A 22,622-nucleotide genomic window follows, 5' to 3' on the forward strand; every position below is an offset into this window, starting at 1 on the left:
CAGAGTCGTTGCAAAAGGCCAAGAACTATAAGGACACACCATTCCACTCACCCGGGGCTCTTCCCCTGCCTCAGATTTACCCTTTCCTCTTGCACCCTATGCTGACATCATTACCATTTTATGAGGGTCTGTGTAGTGGGACGCAATAATCACCAACATTTATTGAGCAATTTCTCCTAGCCAGGCACTACCCTGAGAGCTTTATCTGTTTTGATTCGTTAAATCCTCACAATAATGCTCAGTAACACCATTGTTCCTATATTGCAGAGTTGGAAACTGAGGTCAAACGTCATACAGCTGCTGAGTGGCAGAGACCAGACGCAGATCCAGGCAGTCTGGCTCCAGAGCCCATGGACCTAACCTCTCTGTTCTGCTCCCTCTCAGTGAATAGAGACCACTCCCGGGTGGTGGTGCTCCTCTGCACTCAGACAAGTGGACCTCTGTCATGCTTTTTTAAATTGAAGTATAGTTAACTTACAATGTTGTGTTGGTTTCTGGTGTACAGCAAAATGATTCATTTATATACATTCTTGTTCATTTTGTTTTTCATTATAGATTATTATAAATGATTGAATATAGCTTCGTGTGCTCGACAACCCAATCAAAAACTGAGCAGAAGACCTAAACACTCATTTCTCCAATGAAGACATACAGATGGCCAATAGACACATGAAAAGATGCTCAATATCTCTCCTTATCAGCTGCAAATCAAAACTACAATGAGGCATCACTTCACACCGGTCAGAATGGCCATCATTGAAAAGTCCACGAACGATAAATGCTTTGTTTAGTAAAAGGCTCCCTTGTTAAGGTAAGAGTAAGGTCTCAGATGGAAAGAAAGGAAAGCAAGATAGAAGTGGGAGTTAAGGGAAGAGATGGATCTGAACAAGGAAAAAGAAGTCTATTCAAAAATAGTTCATGGAAAAAAAGAAAAAGAGGGTGGTGGAAATAGACCTAAGGGCTACAGCAAAGTGATAAACATTTTCAGTAAATTTATTTCAAAAGAAAACACAGCCATGATTTAGAATGAGATCATACAGTATGTCTTTTTATACATGAATTAACATAAGCCCGGAAAAGATACTAGTCTGACTAATACATTTTACAGATCAGTAAACACAGGGCCAGAGAGATTAAATGCTTTGTCCAAGCCTTAAAGAAGCAGGTTGCACAGGCAAGTCTAGAACCCAACCAGATCTCCTGACTTTGAGCTCAGTGCTCTTCCACCAACTATATCAAACACAACTTGTCAGCTTTTAAAACACAAAAGTGGTTGTCAGTAGGTTTTGACTCAATTTCAAGAACATAAAAATAATTACAGTGTATACATATTAGAGATTAAATACAAAATCCCTTAAGTTATCTTCTCAATAGTCAAATAATATTATAAGGGAATAGTACAGATAAAGTAGTCATTTATAAATGCAAGAAAGAACTCTTGGTATAAATGCACATTTTTTTTCTCTAATCGTCTTTCCCTATAAACATTTTAAAATTGACATTATTTTTGTTTTGGAAAATTAGTCACAGACAAATAGTATATAGTAAACACAGTAAAAAGTCTAAATCGTATTAATTTCTTCTTTATTAGAGACTGTTATGGTTGGAATTCAGAGGAATTTTAGGCTAGGAGTTATACAGCCAGTTTTAATGCTAGCTTGTAATTTCTAAGGTTCTTTCCAGCTCTAAAATTCTATAATTTTAGAAAACTGATAATTGAAATAAACAGTGGATTAAAATATTAAATTTAAGATTTGACCGATGAAATTAGGATATACCACCAAACATAAGCCTATAAGAAAATTGTTTATAGTTGCGTCAAAAAAGAGATTTGGGGGACAGGGTATAGCTCAGTGACACAGTGCATGCTTGGCATGCATGAGGTCCTGGGTTCAATACCTAGTACCTCCATTAAAAAAAAAATCAAATAAATAAAGCTAATTACCTCCCCCTCCACAAAGAAAAGAAAAAAAAAGAAATATATAGCAAGTTCATAAAATGCTAATGATTATGCTATCTATGGTATTTTAGACTATTTTAGTTAATAAAGAAATGTTAACAAGTGTTAATGTTAACAAACAGAAGGAAGGATGCACAAAGGAAAGTTGATGTAAAGTAGAAATGAGGAGGCTTTTTCTGAGATGAACTCTCAGATGCCAAAGACCCTTGTGTTTATGGTCAGACGTAGGTATAATAGCATACTCATACTAAAAGTTCAGAAGTCCACACATTTTATATTTTTTAAGTTTAAAAGTTAGTTATTACTGTTTGTGAGAATGGAGAAGTATATTAAGCCTCATTTTCATAGATGTGGGGCAGAGGCAGTGGAAAAATAAGTAACATTTCCAAGGCCAATAAATCACTGCAAACCTAGGATTCTGAAATCAGGTTTTCTCTTGAGCATACAAATGTATTAATTCTGTGTGGGTGGAATTTTTTTCTTTTCTCAAATTATCTACAGCAATTTCCTTTACTTTCTTCCCATTGTGCTGTTATTTATGTCTCACTGTCACACCACTTGGATGTATCAAGAGAATACTCATCTCAATACTGCTGAAGACCTCACTGACCTCTCTCAAGTCAGATCACAATAATGATTAGCATCTCTGATGAAGTTGGACACTTAAATGAGATTTATTGGAGACAAATGATCTAAGTGATCTTCCAGACCAAAGGAAAAAAAAATTTAGATGAGAACACAGCCTTCCAAAAACTTATTTCTACTACTGGGGGGAGACAGAAAAGAAAAACAAACAAACAAAAAACCCAAAACCAAAAAAAACCAACAACAACAACAAAAAACAAAACAGGAAGGGAAGGGAAATAGGAAGGGAAAAAAATGTATACTTTAAAGATATTCTATTAAAACTGAAGTCTCCAAACATTCTCTATCACACACCACTATTACTAAGCATTTCTTTTGTAACTAAGCATTTTTTAGCACATACTTGTAAAATTGTTATAGATTCTTCAAGTATAAAGTTGTACTAAAATGTTGTAAATTGTAAAACACAAATATAGAGAAATCCATAAATACAAATAAGGTATAGTATTGATAATTTTAGTAAATTTTACTGAGAGTTATGTGATAGAAAATGTTGCATTACTTGAAAATGGTGGTTTCATAGCTGATCATAGTGGGCTCAATGTCTGTCAGTTAATTCCCATACTTGGCTTCAAGGACTATAATAGTTAAATAGACACCACAAAGAGATATGGAAGGAGTGCAAAATTGGCCTCATGTACTCAATTATGATACTCAAATTTCAGCTTTATCCACTTATTGTACAAAGGTTGTAACTTAGTATTTTTCTCTAGTAATTTTCTGACTTCTCTGATATCAATCAGCTTTCCTTGCAAAGCTTTTTTTTTTCCCTCCTTTAATGTTTAACAAATGAGATCTAAATTCACCAAAATGCCATTTGGAAGATTTTCAATCATCTTAAAAAATGTTTCCAAATTTACTAAGTGTTCATATATGAGACTTTAAAAGTGATGTACTTATGCCATTTTAAAAAGTTTGTATTTTTAATAGCTATATTGAGATCTAGTTGACATTTAATAAAAATACATCCATTATAAATGTAAAATGCAATTATTTTTATTAAATGTATAATTGTGCAATCATCACCACCTTGTAGTTCTAGAACATTTCCATCATCTGGAAAAGTTTTGTCATAACCACTTGCATTCAGTCTTCCCATCGCAGCCCAGCCCAAGGTAATCACTGATCTGCTTTCTGTCTCTATTTTTTTCCCCCTTTTTTTGAAGTTTCATGTAGATAGTATCATACAACATAATGGCTTTTTGTGGCCAGCTTTTATCCTCTTAGCATAATATGTCAGAGGTTTATCCATGTTGTAACATATATCAGTAGTTCATTATTTTTACTGTTGAGTAGTATTCCATTGTGCAGCATTTTATCTAATCACTAGTTGATAGACATTTGGATTATTTCAGTTTTTTTCCTATTACAAATGATACTTTAATAATTCATATAAAAATCTTTGGACTTTTTATCTCTTTTGAGTAGAGTTCTAGAATTATAATTTCCGGGTCATATAGTAAGTTTATATTTATATTTTTAAGAAATGGTCAAACAGTTTTCCAAAGTGGTTATACCAACCAGCAATTTATGACAGGTACAGTTTATACACATCCTTGTCATCATCACTTGGTAATGTCAATCTTTTGCCTTATACTTTTTCTAGTAGTTGAGTAGTGGTATCATATTGTGGTTTTAATGTGAGTTTCCCTAATGATTAATGGTGTTGAGCATCTTTTCATTTGATAATTAACCATTTGTATAACTTTTTGGTGAAGTAGCTATTCAAATATTTCACCCAGTTTTAAAATGTATTTGTTTGCTTTCTTATTTTTGCTGTTTAGAAGTTCTTTATATATTCTAGACGTAAGTCCTTTACCAGATTATGCTTTACAAATATTTTTTCCTAGACTGGGGCTTGTCTTTTCATTTTCTTATTGATGTCTCTTGAAGAACAAAACTATTTTTTATGAAGTCCATTTTATTAATTTCTTTTATGGACCATGATGCAGTGTCATATCTAAGAAATTCTTGCCTAAAGCAGGGTCACAGAGATTTTGCACTAAGTTTTCTTCGAGAAGTCTTATAATTTTAGTTCTTAAAGAACTAACAATTCTTATAGAAGTTTTATAATTTTAGTTCTTAGGTCTATGATGTATATTTAGTTATTTTTACATATGGTATGAAGTAAGAGTATAAGTTCATTATTTTGCACGTGAATGTCTAATTTGATGTTCTTTTTCCTATGTTTGTTCATTTTAAGACTGGTTTGTAATTTCTGCAAAAAGTGTTAGCTGGGATTTTAATAGGGATCACATTGAATCTATAATCAGAGGTCTTATATTTCTTTTTAAAAATTTATTCCTAAGTATTATATTCTTTTTCATGTTATCTGAAAGGGAATTGTTTTAAGTTCATTCTCATTTTCATTTTCAATTTGCTAGTTCTTAGCATAAAATATTAAATTTGTTTTTGTCTTACATATTATGACTTTGCTAAATAATCACTTCTAGTATTACTTTTTTTTGGTATATTCTTTAGGATTTTCATGTATAGGATCATGTCATCTATGAATAAAGACAGCTTTAACTTTTCCTTTCCAATTTACATGATTTTAAATCATTTTTCTTTCCTATTACAATGGCTAAAACCTCCAGTAAAATGTTGAACAGAAGAGATGAGAGTGGGCATCATTTTATTCTAAATCTCAGGGGGAAATCATTCAACCTTTTACCATAAATAGGACATTAGCTGTAGATTTTTCATAGATGTACTTTATCACATTGAGGAAGCTTCCTTTTACTGCTAGTTTTTAAGCATTTTTATTACGAATGGGTGTTGGATCTTGTTAACTGCTTTTTTGCATCCATTTTCATCTTCATTTTTTTCTTACTTAAAAAATTTATTAAGCTACAGAAAAAAATACGACAGTTCTTGACTTCTGGTCCCTGACAAGATGATAGACTAGCAGGTGCTATTGACTTGCTCCCCCAGGTCAATTCCAGGGATGCCCAGAAGCTGTAACCAACTGTAGAAGCCCTGTGATGACAGTTAGCTGACTTACTGTGTAAAGGAAACAGTGGCCCGAGATGGAAAAGACTGGCTGCCACGGTCAGAGAACAGGATAGGGGGAGAGCTCTTGCTCTTATTTTTTTCTCCCCTGCTGCTCTGATCAGCTTATTGCCACCTCTGTGAAGCAAAGAGCTCTGGAGTTAAGAAAAATATTGAGGTCATTATTTCCCCAGAATTTAATTTAGGAGAACTTCAAATCTAATATTTTAAACAGCATTTCAGTGTGATGATCGTTTGATGTTCTAGGGTTGGCACTGAGTCAAGAACTGCTTTTCAAGTAGAGATTGCTGACTTGCCAGGTCCCTGCATCTGTCTGACAGCCTTCTCTTTCTTTGGGCTTCATTCAATGGTGGTGGCCATATGGGTTCTGTCAGTAAGTAGCATGCTTCCAATATAGGTTCATTTATGAGGACTGCCACATTCATTTTTGACAGAGAGTTTTACTAGATAAAGAAATCTTGATTTATAGGTTTTTTTTTTCTTTCAGAATCTTGAATATGTCTTTCCCTTGCCCTCTGGTTTCCCTTGTTTCTGATGAGAAGTCAGCTATTAATTTTATTGTGGTTCCCTTGTATGTGATGAGTTGTTATTTTCTTTTTGCTTCAAAACTTTTTCTTTTTTTCTCCTTTTTCAGTTTTATTACGTAGAATTATTACAGTTTGACTGCATATACACATTATATTGCATGTAAATACATATATTCAGTATACTGCACATTTAAAACTTTCTTTTCTTTATCTTTCAGCAATCTATGATTAGTACCTAGCATGGCTCTCCTTATGTTTACTAGGGATTTAATATGTTTCTTGGACTGTAGATTAAAATTTTTACAAAATTTGGGAAGTTTTAGGCCATTGCTTCTTCAAATATTTTTTATATATCCTTCTATCCTTCCTTTTCTTCTTTTACTCACAGCTGTCACATAAGTTTCTGAGGCTCAGTTCATTTTTTTTTTCTCAATCTTTTAAAATTTCTGTTTTTCAGATTGGATATTTTTTGATGCTCTAAAATTTCCATTTGGTTCTTTTTTCACAATGTCTGTTTCTCTATTGAGAGTCCCCATTTGTTGAGTCATTTTTTCTTTAAGTTTCTAAGCATATTTATAGGAGCTATTTTGGATTAGCTGTCGACTACATTCAACAAGTGGGCCCACTCAGCATGTCTACTGGCTGCATATTTTCCTGAATTTGGGTCACACTTTTCCGGTTTTTTTTTTTTTTTGTGCATATTTCAATTTTTTGTTGAACACTAGGGATTTTACATAAAACACTAACAATTTTGGATGGAGTCTGGTTTTCCTTCTGAGATGTTTCATTAAAACAATAATTACTAGAACTTAAACTTCAGAACTTGTTTCTCCTGAGTAATGGGGCTACTGATGTCTCTGATAAATTTTCCTATCACATTTTTATTATTTAGCCTGGTTCCTAAAAAATTAGTATAAATGTTTCTTGAAAGTAGTATAAATAAATGTATAAAATAAATATAAATTTGAGTATTTTCTTCCTATACCAATGGTGTGGTAAAATGACTCTACCCTGAAGAAGGAAACTTATTGCTCATCTCAAAATTCTTTTCTTGCTCCTAACTTCAAAGGAAGAAAACTGAGAGTTGGGAGTATAAGGCTTTGAGGTTGGGGAGTGGGTAGTAATAGACATCGTACTAAATAAAGTTCTTTTACTCAAACTAGGCTGGCAATATTTCGAAGTAGACAGATCATTCATTTTCTGTCTTTGTTCTTTAGAAATTTTTAGACTGTTGCTCTTCATAGACCAATAAAATGGTCATAATATATGTTTTGTTTTATTGGAAATAATTGCATACTATTTTAGTGTAACCTTTTGATTGTAAGGAACAAAGACTCCCTAAAGGCAAACCAGGGAAAGGATGGGTTAGAGTGAATACAAGTAATGGATCATTTTTAAAAAAACTTTTTGGGGGTAGGTAATTAAGTTTATTTATTTATTTTTCGGAGGAGGTACTGGGGATTGAACCCAGAACCGTATGCATGCTAAGTGTGTGCTCTACCACTTGAGCTATACCCTCCCCCTGTAATGGAGCTCTTGAAGAGAGGGATATCTGCACTCCCATGTTTGCTGAAGCATTATTCCCAATAACCAAGATCTGGAAATAACCTGAAAGTCCATCAGCAGATGAATGGATAAAAAAGATGTTGTATATACATACAATGAGATATTATTCAACCATGAGAAAGGTAGATAGCCTGCCATTTGTAATATCACAGATGGACCTTAAACAAATTTTGCTAAGTGAGATAAGTCAGAGAAAGAAAGACAAGTACTATACGATGTCACTTATACGTGGGATCTAAAAAGGTCAAACGTGAAAATCAGGGTCAAATGGTGGTTACAAAGGGAGGGGTAGAGAAATATGACTGATGTTGTTTAAGGCTATAAATTTGCAACAGGTGGCAAATAAGCCATAGAGCTCTAACATACAGCATAATTAAAAGAGACAGCAATATTGTACTATAATTATGTAATGTGATAACTATTGCTGCAATGGCAAATGTATTACAATACATAAATGTATCAGAGTAACACACTGTATACCTTAAATTAACACAATATTATATGTCAAATATATTTAATTAAAAAAATCTCATGGAACAATAAAAAATGAAGGATATTCTGTCATCATGGGTAGAATAAGAACCCAGAAAACATGAGGACCAAGGCAGTGTTCTCTCTGGCTCACTTGTTCTCTCAATTCCAAATTTCCAGGGGAAAAAATCTGATTGGCAGTATCACAGGTTATGGGTCAACAGTCAGCCAATGGATTGACTACTTTTGAATCAGGTCCCCACCAGGGCTGATTCCATGCCAGATGCAAGGTCATGAGGCATGCAGGACTGCTTACTTCAAGGGCTGTGGATACAAGTACTTAGAAACATGTACCTACCAGATGTTTGATGCCTTTCTGATTTTATGAAATGGATAAATCTGCATGATTCTACCGTGTTCCAAAAGAAAGAGCAACCTGGATGCTTCAGACGGAAAAAATGTAGGCAACCCATACTTAAACTGCTTGACAAAACTGAGTTTCAAATGCTTTCCCCAATATACTGAATTGTACGGCGTTACCTCTGAATTGATAACTTCATGCCAAAGCACATGCAGCCAGTTCTCACCCACGTTCCCTCTCTCCGAGGAGTAGAGATGGGTCCTGCTAGAGAGGAGATCTGAGGCCTTTCTCTTAGGAGGCTACCTGGCAGAAACCTCTCCTCTGCTCTGCCATACATTACCTCACTTTCCACACTGAGCCTCTAGTCCCATCTTTTTCCAATTATCTCCCAACATTACTGATTCCAATTTTTCATTGTTAGAAGTCAAATTCTTCCAAAGACTAAAAGAAGGATTAATAAATGTTGGCTGTTCTTAGTGTGTAAGGCCCTTGAGTAGTCCAAGGCACTATGGAGGCTACAGTCAGGACCACGACATGTACTTGATCCTCTAGGAGAGAAGGCTCAGACACAAATAGCTATGCCACAGGGGTGGAAAGTGTTAAGTCCACAATAATACGCTAAAGCAGAAATCATCCTCTTCAGAGGAAGGATCAGGAAATTTTCAGAAAAGGCTTTACAGGTAACTATTTGGCTTTGCCTCTAAAGACAGGGGAGGATTTGCATATTCAGAGAATGGGCTGGAGATGGGATACAGCCAATTCAGCAATCCTGAGTAGAACTATTATTAATCCCTAGCATGCTCTCTCAGGACAAATTTATTCCATTGCTGTCTTTCCCTCATTTGCCACCTGCCTCTGTCTTAACATTCCTTTAAAACAGACACACAAACAAACAAACAAACAAAAACAACGCCTTCCCCACCTCCTCTGGCCTCCACACACTATCAGTTAGTGTGCTTTGTGAAATTCTTATCTTCACTGCGCCTGCTTTCTGCATGGGCATTCAAGAATGGCAAAAGAGACAGTGTTCCTGCTTCTCCCTTTTCCTTGCTATCTCTGCTATTCCTTATGAGGAATTAACTGTTAGTCATTGTGGACTAAGATGAAAATGACAAACATTGGAAAGTTACAAAGTTTTCATAATCATGAAAGGTTCAGGTTGACTTATTTCTGAGTTGGTCATTTAAAAGGTCCCTTGGATTTCTGCAGTTTAGTTTTGTGCTGGAGGATGGCGTTCAACAAATTTTCTATCCTTGTCCTAGGACCCACAGTCAGCTGAAGCAGAGGCCCTTCTTCCTCTTTTTCCCAGGAGTTACACCCACCAAGGTGGTAAGGTTAACAGGTTAAATGCTTCCTTTTCTCAAGTAAGTCATTTGCATTTCTATGGACCCTCAAGGTGGGAGACAATGGTTTCTACCCTCCTCAGGAAATCTGGAATGGAGGCATTGAAATTTATGAGTAAAGGGCACTTTGGTAGAGGAGAATTTTATTGGCAAAATGAGTTAGAATTTTGAGGAGAGAGAGCCTCAGATTCATTTCATTTGTATTTAAGGGCCAGAACATTGGAGGTGAAAAAATAGAAACCTCAAGAAATTCCCTTCATATTGTCTCTTGGTGAAAAGAAAAGCCAATAGATGGAGATGGAGTTAGAATAGAAGGAAGGTGGTTTTTGCCAAAGGTCAGATACTTGTAAGATGTAGGAAAAAAAATTTGGAGGAAAGGATGTAACACATGATCTAAAAGAGCAATTATAATCAAAGGAGGAAAATTCTGGAGTGGGAGGATGGCCAGTGTTTAGGAGCACAAGTGGAGTGTGAGCTTAGAACAGAAGGCTGGCACCCTTCTCAGCCAGGACTGAAGGAAGTGATGAAGTGTGAAAAGTGAGACTGAGGTTTAGGAAAGTTAAGTTGAGAAACCTTATGGTGGATGCCTCAGTCTGGTAGGCAAGATCATTTGCAAAATAGGAAGAAGACCAAGTACAGTGAAGGCTGGAAGAGAGCAGAAACAGGACAGATTTGGGAGAAGTGCCATCAATAGTGTCCTTGGATAAGTGTCCTGGATAATCACCCTCCTGAGGAAGAAAGGAATTTAGAGAATCAGTGAAGACCTAGCCAAGCCTGGACAGCATAAACTTCTAGTGGAACAAAGTGATTTCTTTATCCAGCAACGCTTAGAGTTGTGCAGGAGCAAGTTCAAAAGAAACGTTTCAATGGAATATAGGAATTACAATAATAATAATAATAATAATAATAATAATAATAATAATAATAATAATAATAATAATAATAATAATAATAATATTGAATGACATTTTAAAGGACATTATTCTTAGTGGATCTTAGTAACATTTTAATCATTACAAACATGAAATACACAATGTTAAAATACTCCTCAATCGTGATCTGAGAAAAATGCAAAAAGAAAAGATTCCTGGGTAAAAAAAAAAAAAATCAATTAGTTCTTGTTCTTACCATGCTAGCCTAAGAAAAGAAAAAAGAAGTATCAATGTTTTACTTTCCATTGGGCACATCTTCCATTTATTATTGTTACAAATTTTTTTTTTTAACTGTCATTGGTATTTTGTTAGTACATTAAAAATGAGTCTTATTTACAAAAATTTGCATTTTACCTTTTCTGTTCTCCTATAAACAAACACAAAGGAGAGAAAGAGGGCAGAAATTGAAAGCATGATGAGCTAACTTCCATGATGGCAAGGCATGAAACAGCACTCCAGGGCCCCTGCTGATTTCTCCCCAGTTATGGAAGTATTTAGGGGAACACTCATTTGTTCAGCCGTTTTGTTCCACAGTCCAACCCTGCATAGAATTATCAACTAAGTTCAAAAGTTACCACAAATTGTAGAGATGTTTTTCTAATCAAGATACCATATTAACAATTCTTACTTATTTTTGTAATTTTCAATTACAGTAAGGTAAAAATCAATAGCAAATATTATCCAACTCAAAATTCAGGACATAGTAGTTAGACATATGTAGCTTGCACATGCATTAACTTGTTTTTCTCAAAAAAATACTTCTAATTTCCAAAATCCTATTAACTTTTTCACACAATATGGTTCCTCCAACTTGAAGGGCAGTAACATAAAAATAGTCTTCCTACTAAAGGGATTAGTATAAAGATGGCAAAATCACCGAAAAGAAGGAACAAAGAGTATCAGTGGCTATATCATAAGAGCAATATAAGGTTTAAAAGCTGAATATTTTCATTAAGTCCTGCTTTAATAGCTAGTATCTAAATACGAAAGTTATTTACAAAAAATTGGTACTGACAAACTAGCACAAAGTGACTTTAAATTAAAGCAAAGCACTTGTAATTAAAGCTCAAGATTTCTGCGTGTATTGATTCCATGCCTCAGTTCATTTCTTTATCAGATTTAGAGATAAACTAGAAAATATCCAGAAAACAAAATCCTTCAACTGTAATCTATTTCCTTACTCTCTTCTTAAGTCCCAGAAGACATGAAGGATCAGCTCTATCACCTGTGTCTTCCCCACCTTGTAAACTCTTAGGGGAAAGAACATGCACCTGTCAAAATCACAGCGCAGAATGCACACACAGATGGCTGTTTAATAAATCCCTCAATGGAGAGACTAGAGGTTTGCTTTGGGAAGCAGGAAACACGTTATCTCATGTATTGACTCGATGACATCATCAAACAATACGTTAACCTGTTTCCCCACTAAAATATCATCCGAAGGAAATCGTCTTTGAGTCTCCTTTAACTCCTTTAAGTCTTTAGACTCAAATTTTTGAGGCAAAATTCGCCTCAGGGAAGGGGGAGTGGTTGAGAAGAACAAGCAGAATTCATATGGATCACTGACGTCAGAAAGAAGCAATGATTTAAGGGATGGGTGTAAACTCACCTGAAGAAGCAGAAGCTGCACACATGTCAGAGGTAAAAGGGCAGAGGCTCAGGGACTCCTCAGTCGCAGGAAAAGTGAAACGCCCACTCCCAGGCTCTCAAGGATTCGTATAAGGGCTCAGCTGTTCTGCCTTTGACGCGAGGAACAAACCCTATCATGCATAGCTGGGGTTGACAGGAAGGCAGAGCAAAAGCTGCCTCAGATTTCAGAGCCAGCCCTCGGGAATCCCCTAGTTGTTCTTTCCCCCACTCCTCCCGCTCCCAAAGCCAGAGATACCTTCTACCTCATTCCCCACCTTCTTCAGGCCCTCTCCCGCTTAACAGCATCGGTCTCTATGGCGACCTGAAACCTCAGTTCCCATTGGTCCGTTCAATATGAGGGCCGGGCCAATGGGGAGGGCCAGCCTTCTCCTTTCGACCAATGGGGTTGGCAGGGAGCAGGTCCGGAGACGGCGGCGTGCTGACGTTCCCGGGAGCCCGGGGCTGACTGGGCAGGAGGGCTGGCGGCTGGGCGGGCGGCGGCGGCGGCCTCTGGGCAGTAGAGGGGGCTCCGGGGCTGAGTCCGCGTTGACGCCGGCCGCGGAGGCGGCACCATGGGCAAGGGGTAGAGGGGCAAGTTGGCCACCGCCGCCGCCGGGGGTGGTGGGAGAGCCGCTTCGGGGTAGGGGGCGGGTGGGGGAGGGAGGGGCGGGCAGCTGCTCGGCCGCGGCACTTTTTTAATTTTTTCGAGTGTCGCAGCGGCGACCCCTCGGCGCCTATGTTCCTGATCCCCGGAGCGACGACGGCCGCTGCCTAACCTGGAAAGTAAGTATGCGGGCTAGCGGGAGGGCGCGGAGACTCCTGCCCTCGAGACCCCGGGCCGTCACCCCGTCGTGCCGGAGCCGGGACATGCCTGTGAGGGGGGCGGGGGTGAGGGGTGGGGGACAGGCGCCTCTCTCCCGTTACCCGGTCCCCACCGCCTCGCGGCCGCCTCGGCTTTCCTGCCCCGCCTCGTGTTCCTGCCCGCACTCGCCTGCCTGCTCCCCTCCCCCCCGGCAGGCGCACAAGTTTCACCCTCCATTTGCTTTTCCCGACGATTACTCTCCCCAAGTCTCCCCTTCATGCCGCGCACGACCCCTCCCCACGTTGGCCTTTTCGGATCCAGGGCCCCCAGCCCCAAACTTAGGCGCCACTCCGAGCCCTCCTGGAGGTCTGCTCGGAGGCTTCCCTGCTCCTGCCCGCCTTGGCACGCAGCCTCGCGCCCCCAACACCACTTGGCGCCCGCCTTCCCCAGCCCTCGGGGCTGTCCGTCCGTCCGTCCGTCCCTCCAGCCCCAACTCCTGCATCTTGTCCCCCTCCCCTTCCTCCCACGTTCCTTCTGTCTATACTGTCTTGCGTTTGCCCTCTGAGTCCCGCGCTTGGTGCCGGTCGTGCCCATCCTCCTCTGTCCAGTGCGCCCCTCTCCTCGCGGCGTATCCTCACGCTCCACCCCACTGGCTCTCCAGCCCCAAGCTTCCCTGGCCGCCCTCTTGCGCTGCCGCTTCCTTCTTTCCCTGCCAGGAGTTGAAGAGGAGCTGCGGCACTCCCCAGGCGAATTGGGTGTCCCTGCCCACCGCTGGGGCTGCCCAGGACTCTCTCCTTTTCCCCCTACCCGGGAAGCGAGGGGGTGAGCGGCTGGGCCGAGATTTGGCTGCGTGTTGGCTGAGTGCGACAGAGAGCGCGGGCAGTGGAGGCGCCGCCGCGGCCGTGGCCTCGCGGGGCGCAGCAATAAGCAGGTGTGTGTGTCCGCGGGGGACGCGCACCGCGGGCTCCTCGGCTGGCGACAGATTGTGCAGGAATGCGAGGAATGCACCAGGGGCATAGTCCACACGGCCCGCCGCGGCAGAACTAGCGCCTTCCCGGCCCAGCTCTCGCCGCGCTGCCAGAGGTCACCGCAGCATCTTCGGAGCTGGTGAGCCTAGCTCCACTCGTCTCCTCCCTTTGCATTTCTCCATGCGGCAGAGAGGGCGGCGGAGGGGAAGCGCGGCAGTTCTGTCGGGTTTCAGCTAGCCTTTCGTCTGGGATTTTGCTGCATTGGTCTCCAGGACCGTGAATTTCGGACCGATGGCAGTGTAGCCAAGGTTATTGATCATTGCACAAGGTTCTTGGCAAGTTTGGTTCGCGAGGTTTGAATGGTGCCTGGTTTTTACTATGGTTTTCTGAAAACCTGCAAGAAAGGGTGCCGAAGGTTCTTAGAGTAATGAGCTTGCAACCAGCGTATTTTAGCTCTATCAAAAAAAAAAAAATGCCTGTTAATGCTCATATACGGGGATATACTGCAAGAGAGAACTTGAATGCATCACTTTGCTGTCGTAAGAATTGTAATTTTTTTTTCTCGCATACTGGGCTGTGTTTAGACCTCTTATAATACATAATGAATAGAAACAGAGAAGCAGTGTTTGGTCAGCGATGGGACAGATAGAACTGTCTGGTACAGTTAAATTCGGGGCGTGTCAGTTACCATTGGAAGTTACATGGGTACTACAAGATCATTTATATTTCACGATGTAATTTATTAGTTGAGGTCCCGGTTCTTTTGTTGTTGCTGTTACTGAGTTTGACTAGGAAATAAAAATATAGCCCTACAACTTTTAAAGAATGGTAATTATGTATAAAATAAAAAATGATTAGTATACATTTTTGGTCAAATTTTATTTTCCTTAACGCAGGAAAGCAAATTTTTGACAGAAGGTTCTTTTCTAGAATTGGGCCTTAGATTCTCTTATTTTAAAAGGTGAAGCAGAAGACTGCTTCTTTTGAATGCAATGTATTACTATAGAAAGTATCTTCATTTCTGTTGTCTGTGAAACAGTGGAAATGGTAACGTGAAAATGAGAACAACTGATATCCAAAATATGTGTTTCTGGTTGTGGAAAAGCATACTGTGTGTACATTTATTTGAAACAATTTGCTTTGGAGGTTGAATTTACTATAAGCCTCTCCGTACTTGGGTATTTTGTATCAGATTCAGAAAGATAATAAGTTGATTGTCCAGCTGCCTTTCAACACTTACTGGGTAGGGATCAAGGGCATTGAAAAGTATAAAATGAGAGCCTTTTATTTAGTTAAAGACTCGAAGGAAAGGAAAAATAGTAAAGGGAAAAAACTTTGTGCTGGGAAAGGTTGTATCTTTTGCTGCTGCATTCTTTTTCATGTTCATAATAAGTAGACCTTCCAATTTAGAGATTTTAGCTCTAAATTAGAGTTAGTAACACTGTGTTAGATATTGGGAAGTGTTTGGAGATGCCAACAGGAAACATTATGTAACACTATCCTCACAGCAGAATTTAACACGTGCTTATTTGATTTGATGTGAAGATTAGAAAGTAAAAGCACATTTAGTTTGCTACATTAGAAATTGAGATAACCCATTCAAGTATATAGAGAATGTATATATGTGTGTGTGTGTGTGACTGGCTGTGCAGTTTTTTGTGCTTCAAGTAAAAGTTGGCTTTCAGTTGGAAAAATACTCTGTTTGTTATAGATATTTGAAGAGAGGAAGTTTTAAAACTAGTGATTGTTCACAATAAAATAAACTGTTTTGACTAAAGTACATTCCCTCCCCCAACCTCCGTTATTATATAAGGAGGTGCTGCATTTCATGTCTTACTATGTTATATGGAAGATTCTAAATTGGATGGCGAGTGTCCATTTATCTTAATTCTTACCTATACTGCTTTTGGAGGGAGATAGAGGAGCAGGGTAGTGATGGAAAGCATAAGAGAAGGTAAGCAGAAAGTAGGAGCAGCTGGCATTCATCCAAGAGGGGAAGAAGGAAAAAAAGGATCTTGCTGCATTTACAAACCGAATAAACCAAAACTGATTCTGTGAGTAGTTCTGATATAATTTGAATTTAAAGAAACTACTACCAAACTCAGTTTAATAAAAACTTTAGCAATTGTATGACCTTGAGTATTTGGATTGTCTATGTTAAGTCAGAATTGCAGTTTTCTTTTCTATACGAAATGGGAAAGTAATTAATTTAAAACTTTTAAATTCACTTAATTTTAAAAAGTCCAATTATTGCCAGTTTTCAGACTGAGTTATTTCTTTGCTGTTGACAGGGGTTGATTTAAATAGAGAATTTTCATACCCTGGATGATGCTGATCATTTGTTAAGTCCAATGCCTCAAATTACTGCTTTGAAATATGAAAGTATTTTGAGAATGCTGTGTAATCTAATCGTTTTTTCTATTTCAATCAAGAGGTATGTCCCTAATTTGCTTAATTCTGAAATGGACATTATTCCTTCGTTTTTAACTGGAAGATGAAGTGGAGGTTATTCTAGAGCTTAAACATTCATGGCATTGTATGTCACTTGGGGAAGCTGCCTTCACACCTTCAGTGTACTGGGAGATAATTCCTCAATGTGTTAAATGGTTTTATAGTGCCTTTCCTGCACTGAAGGGGGAAGAGGAATCTGATTCATAACACCAAAGGACTGGGTAAGTTAGGAAAGTTAAGTAACTGTTTCATGCCCGGATTATAACTACAAATAGCTGCAAACAGAGAGACAGAGGTAGACAAAGTAAAACTTTAAGTATACCTGGATATAAAGCTTTTATACTGCCAGTAAGTGATGATAACAGTCAGCAAGTCAGTTTGATGCCCTGCAATAAAAAGTAACAGGCTTCTTTTAGGGTAAGGGGATCAAGACCCTAAGTCACAAACAGCAGTAATTCGTATGCTTGCTGGTTTCACTTGAGAAGTTGTACAGCATTCAAAAGTTGCTCCCATTGTCACTTCAGTAATTCAATGGAATTATCTTCACCATTTGGAGGCTATGTTACCATAATTAACTTGGGTATGTTACATGATGGTGAACTTTAATTCAACTTAGAATGCTATAGATATTCCATTTGTCATTGGTCTAAGTTGTTTTTTTCCTTTTGTAATTTAAATTTACTTTTCTTTGAGGTACCGATAAACGTTGGCTGCATCGCTGATTTCATTATTCATAGTCTTGATAATATTACAGTTTATTATGACTCATATATAGTGATTCATTGCAGGTGATAAAATGTCATTGGAGATTGGATAATAAATTTTTAATACTATAAAATATATAAATTAAAATATGAAAGTTTGAATTATTTTAAGTCATGTCATTGTGAAACATTTTTTATGAACTGGGTGATGCCTGCTGATTGGTTAGATGCTAGTCCCTGTGGGCAGATATTATATCATATGGCCCTCACAAAGTCCAGAACCCACAAATAAAGGGTGGGGAGGGAGGGGGCCAGGGGAACCAATGGCCATTTTTCTTCATCAGCCAAGGCATGTTTAACTTTACAGTTAATGTAATATTAAATATGAATTTGGTGAGTTCCAGATATCCAACAGCATTTATTCTACTCTTCCTTAATCTGAATTTCTTCCCCTTTCCTCACCCCAACCCGCAGCACACACCACCACCACCACTGCTGTGTCTGTCGACTTGGAGAGGCAGAGAAAGCCCCTTTTGAGGGGCTATTTGCCTAGAATATAGAAGTTGGTGCCTAGTGTTCCAGATTGAATTTAGAGTGGATGTGAGGTTTCATCATAAAAATGATGTTGTATATGAAAGTTAGGTAAATGTGAGGTTGAAGAGGGGCTCTCAGGGTACTGTGCAGACTTTGGGGGCCTGGCCAGCTCTTAGCATACAGTTTTTCATGGACACCCACAACCCATTTACAAATAAACTTTTAAAACACTGGGTAGGTGGTGTCTGAAATTCTGGTCCTCTATAAGCTGTCTCTTAAATTGAAAACATGAGAAGGAGGTAAAAAGCACCCTAAACTAGAAATTAGGAGATCTGCCATTAAACCTTATGACCTTGACAGACCATTTGGTATTTGGGTTACAGCTTCTTCCTTTTAAAGTTGCAGGGTTTGGATTGCATTGATCTAAGATGTATTTTCGCCCAAGATTCCCAAAGTTCTGAGAGTCCTTCTGGTTTTTTTTGGGGGGGGGTAGTTGTTTGTTTGTTTAAGGAATAAGAAAGTTTCATAAGCATTTGTGTATATAGTCAGGCCTGTTTTCCCTCCTACCCCAAATCATAGCAACAAGGAAGTTAAGTTTCTCTTTTGAGACTTTTGAATCTCCCTCATGTTCATCTTAGGTGTTTTTGTTTGTTTGTTTTCTTTAACAGTATAATTTTGGGAAGTTGGAGGAGGGGAATAAAGCATGCAGTGTGTTTAAGATCTCTGCCTATTCTCACCCCAGTTCAAGGTGAACCGTGGTAGTTTAGGCCAGGGAAAGTCTTTGGGATTTCACGTTCATACTGAGTGAAGCCCATGAGAAGTGTCATTACAAGGCAGTGATGTGTCATAGTTATCAGCCAGAGTGTCATGGTTCAGTTCTGGCTCTTCTATTCACTAGGCATGTAACTTGGTAAATTATATAATCTCTCTGGATGTCATTGTGCTCATCTGTAAAAGAGAATGACAAAAGTGTTCATTTTGTATGGTTGTTGTGAAGACTAAATGAATTACTACATGTAAAGCACTTACAATGGGGCCTGGCTTAGGGCCAGCACTTAATACATTTAAGTCATTTTTATTCTTACATTGTGGTACTTAATGATGCTTTCTGTAGTATCTCCTATATGCCAGGCAAATTTTTGGTTTGTTTTCTGTGATCCTAGTCAGTATGATTATGAATCTAAGTAGGATATTTCAGGGAAGAAATGAACTACTGAAGAAAAATTGCTGTGACCTTGATAGTTTGTAAGAGGTTGCCTTTAAAGAAGATAATCCAGCAGAATAAATCAACTACGGGCCTTTTCAAAATAGGGAAGTTAGACCTTCCTTAGGCAGGCGATACTTAGAGCATGTAAACAACACTGACCAACATGTATAGGAGGTTTGGGTAAACACATCTTAATGAACTGTTATGTTTAAAAGATAAAGACTAATAGTATTATATTACAGGAGCCAAAGTAAAGACACTTGCAAAATGTAAAACATACCTTTTAAATATGTATACAGCCATTGTATTTGTCATTCTAAGCGGCTGTGTCTTTGCTAGTCAATACACAAAGGAAGTGTTAGTGTTAGTCACTTATGAACTAAAATGCACCTTGTAAACGAACTCTTTAGGCTGCCTTTTCTGTCTGAAATTCACACTTGAAATTGGCAGGACACTGCCAAAGCAAGACTAGAATAAAAGTTCAGAAGATACTTGATGTAAACCAACAGACAGTGGTTTAATAGATATAGAGTCTGTAGTCCTAGACCTGACCGTTCAGCTAAGCAGGTGTGTGTCCCATGAGCAAGTCCCTTAACTCCTCTGGGCTCTGGTTTTCTCATCTTACAAAATGAAGGGGTTGGGCTAGATGCTCTCTAGAGTCCTTCTAGTACTTATATTTCACAACTCTTAGCACAGCAAGTGTTCTCATCCTGTTATATTTTTTTTCCTTAGCAAGAATGTACTGGCCTCTCCTTAAGAACTTATTACAATTTACCCTCTGGGGTAAGGGGAGAAAATTGAAGTTGTACACCTGAAATGCTCAGCTCCTAAAAACATGGCTGTTGCAGCCAAATATTTGGCCCCATATTGGCTGAGTTAGTGGCTACCTTCTTGGACTCATTTGTTAACAGTCAGTCTGCTGTGCACATTTGAGGCTTAAATGTGCCTTGTTGAAACTAAATTTTGTTGAAACTAAATTTTCCAGTAGTTGGATAGAAATTGAAGGAGAATTTAATTTAGGATGTGGTTAGATGAGACTAGTCTTGTTAAAATGAGAAAGACCCGCATACCGTTTGCTTTGGTTTGATTTGTCCTCAAAGAAATTAAACAATTGAGACAGAGTTATTCTTCTGGAAACTAATTTCCATAAACACTCTATGTTCATAGAATCTCACTGATCCGTATCTTGTTATAGAATACAGGTACTTTTATTTAACTGTAAATTTTTGCATATAGGACAGCCTATCAGTGTTCAGAAGTCATGGTGTTTTTCAGCAGGATGATATTTTACTTAGATTAGTGCTCTTGGATCTGTGCTTTAAAAAAAAAACAATTAAAAAAATCCAGTGAAGAGATTTTCTCCTTGCTCTCTTCCACAAAAGGGGAAAAATCCTTATAGAACTTACATGTGTATACTTCCATATACAGTAGTTTTAAAATAATTGAGACCGGCTGTGTCCCTATGCTAATTCAAAAGGTACATTATTTTCAAAAAGGAGAATCAGTTATACAACTAATGTGTATGCAGTATTGATTGAATTCTTGGTGTCATGATCAGAGTAAATACTTGGAACAGGCTCTTAAGTTTCTATACCTTCAAGAGAATTATAAACACTCATATAAAATGGACACCAATATTAACCACTTTGCAGTGAAGTGCATCATATTGTCTGACACCTGCACCCTGGATTGAATGGGAAACAAGGGCTGATCTAGTGAGAGGTAACTTCTTACTCCCAAGTACCACCAGGGGTCCAAGTGAGGGGACTGAATACAAGTAGTGCTTCAGATATTTGCTGGAGTCCTACTGTTAGTGAAGACTTGTGTTCTGCTTTAGATCCCTCTTATTTAAAAAGATACATGATTCATGTTGTTTGCATTTAGTCAACGTTCATTTGTCCCCTGCTCTGTATCATACTCTGTGCTAGGCCTCATGGCCAAAAAGTGCTTTTTCCCTAGGGAGTTTAATAGTCTGTGTTCGGTTCAATATTCAGAGTCTTCATCTTTGAGGAACCTGTGATTAATTTTACAATCGAGTTGGGAAAGATAAGACACATGAACTGGAAAAAACTGTCCTAGAAAACTTTGGTATATAAAGAAACATACTAAATTGTTCTGTAAGTGTAAAGGATGAGCTGCAAAATGATTTTGTATTAGCTAGGTTTTAGCTAAACCTACTTTCTGGCTGTGTGTTATGTGATTCATTACTAGAATCTGGATAGACAGCCACATTAACCACTGTCTGGCTTGCTTTGGAAAAAGCCTGCATCCAAAACAGTGTTCTCCACCAATAATGAGATAGTGATTTCAGAAAAGATTTTAATCATAAACTTGATTATTATGTTTATGTTTCTTGAAATACTTTATCTCATAGCCCATGTGGAATAATTGATCACAATGAAAATGCATTATTTATCAAGAACCATAATTTATGCCTTAAGACCTGCCATTTTGAGTACCTTCTTATTTTCATTTTCACATAGCAGTACTTTGGTTTATTGTGTTTTTCTTTATTCTTTGTGCAATTTGTGTCCCTTTATAGGTCCAAGCTTATTATCTATTATTGAAAATATTCCCATTTGTTGTTATGAATAAACAGAAGGATGTTTTGAAAATCTCTTGTGACATCTGCTAGAATAAATGGTCTCATTGAATCTTACCTTGAATCTCAGACTGATGCACTAATGGGAATTTTCCGCTTATTGTCAATTTGTCAATGACTGAATAAGCAGTAAAGTCACTTTTTAAAAAACCACCAGAAAAGGAATCAGCCAAATTGGACTTTCACAAGAACTGCTATTATTTTGAGATCTGTGATAAGCAACTCAACTGTTAAAGTCTAACTCAGACTGTCCACAGATGAAAAATATGTGTCAGTCTGAAATCTTTGGCCAGTACGTTGGCAGGTGTCAATCTTCCAAAATATTGTTTCTGAGTCACTTGATCAGATGTCTAAATACAATATTCCATAGAAGCAGCATTAATCCATAAATCCACCATCCTAAGATGTAATTGGAGTATATCAGTTCCGTGTTCCCATGGTCCTCCTACTTCCCTGAGCTACTTGACAGCAGAGACCTTGTCTTTTTGCATGTCTTAATCTTGACCTCTTAGTCTTTCTAGTACCTTAGTTGAATGAATGGGTTTCTAATTCCAATCTTGGAATACTTTCACCTGCTACTCTTGGATAAACTTCTCTCTACCTAATGCCAGCCCTCTCTCATTTTGTAAACTACTTTTAAACTGTTTGGTCTTAGACCCTCAAAACTACTTATCATGCATGTTTCAATGGAAAAACTGCATTCTGCCTTACTACCTTTGTAATACAACTTGCTAGATAAATAATTCTTTATATCAAATTCCTTATTAAAAGCATGAATTAGAAATTTTTAAAGAGATTGATTCATATTCATTATTGCCTGGATTATAACTATGGTAAGATGAGTTTACATAGGGTACTGTTTCTGAAACTATTAATATGTAGCTATGAAGCACCAAGACCAGCTTAAC

The 22,622-nt window shown here is 38.2% G+C and overlaps 2 protein-coding genes across 22 annotated transcripts in view; one reads left to right on the forward strand and one right to left on the reverse strand.

Annotated features, from left to right (window-relative positions):
- Nucleotides 1–12,948, reverse strand: part of CCDC148 (coiled-coil domain containing 148) — a 308,196-nt gene extending 295,248 nt beyond the window's left edge. For all 10 annotated transcript variants that reach the window (XR_004319878.1, XR_004319876.1, XR_004319877.1 and 7 more), the window contains exon 1: nt 12,427–12,948. Coding sequence is in view for 6 of the 10 variants with exons in the window: in XM_032479509.1 (XP_032335400.1) it covers nt 12,427–12,451 (25 nt within the window). In the remaining 4 variants the exon portion in view is untranslated. The remainder of the gene's footprint in view (nt 1–12,426) is intronic.
- Nucleotides 12,949–13,084: 136 nt separating this feature from the next.
- PKP4 (plakophilin 4) overlaps nt 13,085–22,622 on the forward strand; it is a 210,093-nt gene continuing 200,555 nt past the window's right edge. For 9 of the 12 annotated variants that reach the window (XM_032479493.1, XM_032479498.1, XM_032479500.1 and 6 more), the window contains exon 1: nt 13,085–13,229. The gene's annotated coding sequence lies outside the window, so the exon portion shown is untranslated. Of the gene's footprint in view, nt 13,230–14,024; nt 14,180–14,212; nt 14,356–14,505; nt 14,525–22,622 lie in introns of those variants that run through there. The other 3 variants (XM_014552411.2, XM_014552409.2, XM_014552410.2) reach the window with 3 other exon arrangements.

Source organism: Camelus ferus, chromosome 5 (assembly GCF_009834535.1).
Source record: "Camelus ferus isolate YT-003-E chromosome 5, BCGSAC_Cfer_1.0, whole genome shotgun sequence".
In the NCBI taxonomy this organism is placed as follows: Eukaryota; Metazoa; Chordata; class Mammalia; order Artiodactyla; family Camelidae; genus Camelus; species Camelus ferus.